We start from the raw sequence: 6,574 nt of genomic DNA on the forward strand, positions 1-6,574 counted from the left end.
AAGAAGAGGTAAAGGGTTGTTAGTATGTATTTGTTTATCTAGAGTTAGAATAATTACTCATAATTTATTCACCTTTTTAAATTAGAGAATAAATTTAAAGGGATACTTTCTGCTCTTAAATGGTTATCTTTATTATAATGTTGTGACACTTGCATTCCTTGAAAAGAATATATGTAGTAATGTTTTGAAAATTATAACTTAAACCATGATCCAATTGAACTAATACTATTTGTATTGTCTTTGAATAGTTGGAATGGATAATGGAAAAGAAGCAATTGAAAGTGGGGCCGCATTTCTCTTCAGGACATTTTACTTGAAGAACTCTGTTGGTCACAAGGAGACAAAGGCAGTCAAACAGATGTTTGGTCCCTTTCCATCATCATCTGCCACTGCAGCTTGTAATGCCACTAGTCGAATTACTTCTCATTTTAGTGAAGACAATCTTACTGCTCTTCTCCGGATGACAGAAGAGGAAAATGGTGATAGAGTTTTATTTGGTAAAAATATAGTATTTTCATTTGATATGCATGATTTGGACCACTTTGATGAACTTCCAATAAATGGTGAAGCCCAGAAAATGATAAGTCTAGATTACCAGAAGTTTCTGAATGAACGTTTTCAGGACCAATGTACCGTAGAGGTCAAGCCTGTGGAAAAAACAAATGGGTCCTTCTTGTGGTGTGAAGTTGAGAAGTACTTAAATACAACGTTAAAGGGAATGACTGAAGCACCAAGAATAGAAGATCTTTGCTGCACTTTATATGATATGCTTGCCTCTGTTAAAAGTGGTGATGAACTTCAGAATGAGGTATAGTTGAAGATATTAAAGTTTTGTGTTAATGTTTATATTTATACTAATGAAAGTCTTTTTAATATGGTACTGAGTCAAAAAATATCTTTTTAATATTGTGCTACCATAATCAAATACATAGTTAACTGTTTTTACATAAAGAGACAAGAATATACTTTTCCTCCTAGTACTTAAAGGAGGACTGTGACTATAATGGATAATTGTTGTTGTTGTGTGCCGTGGAGTCGGTTCCGACTCATAGCGATCCTGCACAGGGTTTCCGAGGCTATAAATCTTTATGGGAGCACACTGCCTCATCATTCTCCAGCAGAACAGCTGGTAGTTTCAAACTGCTGACCTTGTGGTTCTCAGCCCGATTCGTAACCACTACGCTACCACAGCTCCTTATGATGGATAATAGAGGGTGGATAATGGAGGGGTAGGAGGGAATTGAGTGTATGTACATGTTGGTGAACTGGAGAATAGTCTTGGTTATTGCATCTTGATAAGTAGTGTCCCTTCTATCCTTAAATGGAGCCCTGGCAGTGTAGTAGAAGCATTGGGCCGCTAACCACAAGGCTCAGCAGTTTGAAACCACCAGCTGCTCTGTGGGAGTAAGATGAGGTTTTCTGCACCCATAATGATTTACAGCTGTGGAAACCTTATGGCGTAGTTCTGCTCTTCTCTTTAGGGTTGCTATGAATTGGAATTAACTCAACAGCAGTGGATTTAGTTTTTTTCTATCCTTAAGGAGCCCTGGTGTTTCACTGGGTTAAGTTTTGGGCTGCTAGCCAGAAGGTCAATAGTTTGAATTTGACAGCCTCTCCATGGAGGAAAGATGCAGCAGTTTGCAACCTTGAAAGTGCTGTGGACGCAGTTCTTCTCTGTCCTATACGGTTGCTATGAGTTGGAATCCACTTGAAGGCAGTGGGTTTTGGGTTCTGCCACCCTTAAAAATAGACTAATTTGAATGATAATGATATAATCACTTTAATAAAAAGTATTAACATTTGTAAAGCATTGTGTATTTATGAGTTCTTTGATGTAAATGTAATAAACACCAAAATATTAGAGAATTTATTTTAATTGTGAATACATATGCTTGTATTTAGAAAAATAACTTATTTTTATATATAAATCATAAAGCATTGAAAAAGAAACTGACCCAGAAATAATTGGACTGCTTAATATTTTAGATCACTTACTCAGTAAAGAAACAGTTTTCATGATTTCTATGTCAGGATGTAGTTATATAATTGACCTTTGAGCAAGATGGTAGGTGGTTAGGGGCACGGGTCCTCTCATACAGTTCAAAATCTGCATATAACTTTTAAGTCCCCCAAACTTAACTACTAACAGCCTACTGTTATAATGACATAGACAGTTGAGTAACACATATTTTTTTATGTTATATGTATTACATACTGTAGTTTTATAATAAAACAGCACTTAACAGCAATAGAAAAGAAAATGTTACTTAGAAGATCATAAAGAAGAGAAAATACTTTTACAGTACTGCATTGTATTTATTAATGTAAGTTTATGTTGTCTGTTTATAAGATGGATTGTCTTCATGTTGAGTAGGCTGAGGAGCAGGAGGCAGGGTTGATTTTGCTGTCTCAGGCAGAGACGGAAGAGCTGGAGGAGATGGAAACGGAGGCAAGGGAGGCAGACAAATTTGGAGTAACTTTATGGAACAGTATTACGTTGTAATACTGCCTGACTTTTTCATTTCCAAAAATATTTCCATATGCTACCAATCCTTCTTGCACCATTTGCTTTAGTTTCAGTGCCTGTGTCATGTTGTTGTTGTTGTTGTTAAGTGCCGTTGAGTCAGTTCCAACTTATAGCATATCTGTATAGGGTTTCTGAGGAGTGGCTGGTGAGCTGGAACCACCGACCTCGTGGTTTAAGCTGAACTTGCAGCCCAGCGTATTACCCCGCAACACCACATCAGTACTCCTATACAGTAATAGACTCCAGTATATTTATTGAAAGGATAAAATTACGTATCAGTGGACCACTGTTTTTTGGAGAAATGCAGTTCAAACGTGTTGTTCAGGGGTCAACTGTCTTGCTATACAAAGTGATTAATTAACTGTCACTGTTAGATGAAAGGGTTTTAGTTTTCCATTTAATACCAGTATATTCTTTGGCACTATAATACAAGCATTGGTTTCTACTAACATCAAGGTCAACAGTTCAAACCCACCGGCTGCTCTATAGAAGAAAAATGAGATGGTCTGTCGCTGTAAAGATTTACAGTCTCAGAAACCATAGAGAGCAACTCTGTTCTGCCCTCTAGAGTCACTCTGAGTTGGAATTGACTTTTTGACTGTGAGTTTTTAATAGATCTGTACAATAACATAAACCCAGTTTTACTGGACAAAGTTGGTGAGTTGATATATGATGAAGGATTAAAAAGATGCCATACTAATGTATGAAGGACAGAGATTTTGAAATTAGAGATTCTTTTCTTGCTACTTACTACTGGTAGTGTGGACTTTAAATAAATAAATGAATTGCTCACAGTCTTTGTTTCTTGTTTGGAATATATCAAAGAGATGTGGATACCAAGAATATAGAATTTATGTAAACACTTAATGAACTGTTGTATACAAAATGACAAATACCACATGGTGAACACTCAGTAGCTGTATTTTTGTTATTGTAGGAATTAAGAAAATTTAAATTACATGGAGTATCAGGAATAAAAGATTAGGTTTTTTTTTTTAAGAGAAAGATTAATTTAGGTCATTTATTAAATAGCTATTTGAAGACTAAACTCATGGTAGTGATGGTAGTTTTGCTGATTAATTTTCATTGAGAAGTAAGGTGTCTTATTGTTAATTCTTTGATCAGTCTCTTTTACTTTGATTAGATTACACTTGTTATACTTTATGGTATACATTCTGAATGCATTTCTCTAACATAATGACAATTATATTGCTTTAAAATTTGAATCCACAGCAATTTCAGTATTTTGATTATAGTAAACAAACTTGAAAATACTGAACTAATGAAAATTTTATTTTCGGAATGAGCCTTTAAACTTTTCTTTTTGCTTTTCTTAGTTCTTCACCACCTTTTTTTTTGTTTTTTGTTTTTCTTTCTTAGTTTTTGTTGTGGATTGAGTGAAGGTTTACAGGGCAGATCATCACTTTTGCATTTTAGCTTGTGACAAATCTTAAAATATGACTTTTTAAATAAAGGTAGAGAGCATATTTCATTTCTGAGAAAGAACTCTGGTTATTTAGAGAATTGCAATGTGTATTGGAAGAGCTCAGCCTGCAAAGTGTGTAGTGAGGGACAAGAATGGTCAGGTAGGCAAGGTTCAAATTGTTTGAGTCTTTGATCGTGTAAAGCCACACTAAAGCCTGTGTGGTTTGATTCAGTGATGTTTCAACCAGGGTTTAACAGACAGTGTCACATCTGAATGAGTGTTTCACAGTCTACCAGTAGCTGGAATTGTAGAATTTAAATGTTTCATCCCTTTCATGTTTTTGTTTCCTTATCTGTGAATGGCCCTGCTTCACTGCCACTTCAGCTCTCTGTGTTGTAGGCTTTCCAGGTAACAGGCCCAGCTCTTAACCAACAGGTCTCAGCACTCCATCTTGGCTTTTGAAACCTCGGGGTTTTAGCCCTTTATGCATTTAGTTACAAGTATGGCTTTCTCTCCAGATTAGAGCCCAGCTAATTCTCAGTCAGTCAACAACTGAGATGTCAGTCAACAGACAGGTAGGTCCTCACCAGGACAGCAGTGACAAAACTTCTGGGGTAGAAGTAACTGGGGGTATTGCAAGTTGCTTTTTCAAAGAATTAGGGCAAAGGTAACAACAATTCAGGGATTAGAGGGGAAAAAAATCTCCCAGCTGTTTGTCAAAAAGACTCAGAAAAGAGGCCACAGATAGAACTCACTGCACCACAATTGTTATAGCATATTTTCTGTGAAGTGATGCTTCAATTGAAAAATCTCTCAATACAAACTTTATTGACTACTGCAATTTTCATTTTAGATTGAACTTTTAAGTTTAGTGTGTCTGTTAGCTTTTAAATCCCTCATTTACACCTACGGAAAAGGTAATTAGTTTATATTGTTGTTGTTAGGGGCCAAGGAGTTAGTTCTGACTCACAGTGACCCTGTGTATTTGAGGGGAAGCTGATGAGTTTGAACTGCTGACTTTGTGGTTTGCAGTCCAGTGCTGATCCTGTACAGTGCCACACCAGAAAGTTTATATCATAGCATAGTTAATTTTGATTCATTTTTGGAAGTTTTATTTAACTTTGGAATTGTAATATTTATATATGCTGAATTCCAGAAATTTAGCAGAACTGTGGGAATATACTTTTACATAAAACAAGCATGCACAATACTACTTTTATGCTAAAGGAATTAAGTTTTGCTCCTCAACATATACTTTCCCAACTCTTCAGTATTGTTTGTTGACCTACTAACTAATTGACGATAAAGCTGTTACTAAGGAACAGCTCTTTAAAGTCCTCTTACCAAAGACTTCTGCATTATTGTTGAACTAATGTTGGGAGCATGAGAATGAGAAATGTATCCAGATGATGACATTTATCCCAAAATATTGTTATCTGCCATCAAGTTGGTTACAACTCATAGCGACTCTATATAGGGTTTCTGAAGAGCAGCTGGAAAGCTTGAACCACTGACCTTGTGGTTAGCAGACCAGTGCTTGTCCTTACCGCTCCACCAGGACTTACCCCACCACAAGATAGTGGTCTAAAATGTGGAGAGTAAAGGGACATACTTTCCTTAGAATACTTCTGATGACACTAATCATAATAATGGCTGACATTTGAGTGCATACTCACTGTAGTAGTATATTATGTTAAGTGCATTATATGTACTTCATCCTTACAGCAGTGCTTTGAAGTAGGCACTGCTGGATTAAACACTATTAGAGAAGAGTCCTGGTGTAGCTGTGTGGGTTAATGCTCTGGACTGCAAGCTTGGCTTTAAGGTCGGAGGTTCAAGATACCAGTTGCTCCTAGGAAACCCTATACAGGGTCACTATGGGTTGGAACCAACTTGACAGCAGTTAACAACAACAACATAGCCTGGAAAAGCTTGGGCTATGAGTCATTTCTCTTCTCCCAGATATGATTAAAAATTAAAAACAGCATGTTAAAGTGAGCATAAGAAATGCTAACAAAATTTCACTTTTTTACCATGGTAACAAATTATGCCTTTTTCAAACATCAAGTTATTTTTAGAACAGTTTTTCCTTATTGTTGCTACCTTTGCGTTGCTAGTGCCTTAATGCGCCTCCATCAGCCTCATTGCTCCCTGGAGGGAGGTATTTTATAGATTAGCAAAATGAGTTTCAGAGATATTTGGAAATTTTCTTTAGGCTGCAGAATAAGTAGTGGATTCAGAATTTAAATTCAGTCAGTCTGACTCCAGTGTTACATTCTTTGACCAGTAGTAGCTCTGTGCATTTTCTTATATTTGGTGCTTTGAAACATCTTAAATATGTTGGGGAAATCTTTGCCATTTTTTTCTTAATTCATAACTTCTGTGAAAACATTGTCATTGCCCTTTTAGAGCATTCCAAATACTAGTATAAGTAATTATACTAATACAACAAACTGTCTAGGATAAGACAAATGATCAAAAACTTAAAAACTCTGATAAAGATAGATGGGTTTTACTATTTCTGCAGGGAATTATTTACATTTAAAATACTTGTATGACCATTTCATACTTTTTCCTAATACCATCCTTTTTTCCTTCCCTACCTTGAGCCTTTAAGGAGC

At 36.1% G+C, this 6,574-nt stretch overlaps 1 protein-coding gene across 1 annotated transcript in view; it reads left to right on the forward strand.

The window, feature by feature from the left end:
- The window catches only part of ASCC3 (activating signal cointegrator 1 complex subunit 3), a 476,917-nt gene that overhangs the window by 29,594 nt on the left and 440,749 nt on the right, over positions 1-6,574 (forward strand). Inside the window, exon 3 of the mRNA XM_006865855.1 lies at positions 249-808. Coding sequence (XP_006865917.1) covers positions 249-808 — 560 coding nt within the window. The remainder of the gene's footprint in view (positions 1-248; positions 809-6,574) is intronic.

The sequence above is a fragment of the Chrysochloris asiatica genome, unplaced genomic scaffold (genome assembly GCF_000296735.1).
Source record: "Chrysochloris asiatica unplaced genomic scaffold, ChrAsi1.0 scaffold00084, whole genome shotgun sequence".
Classification (NCBI taxonomy): domain Eukaryota; kingdom Metazoa; phylum Chordata; class Mammalia; order Afrosoricida; family Chrysochloridae; genus Chrysochloris; species Chrysochloris asiatica.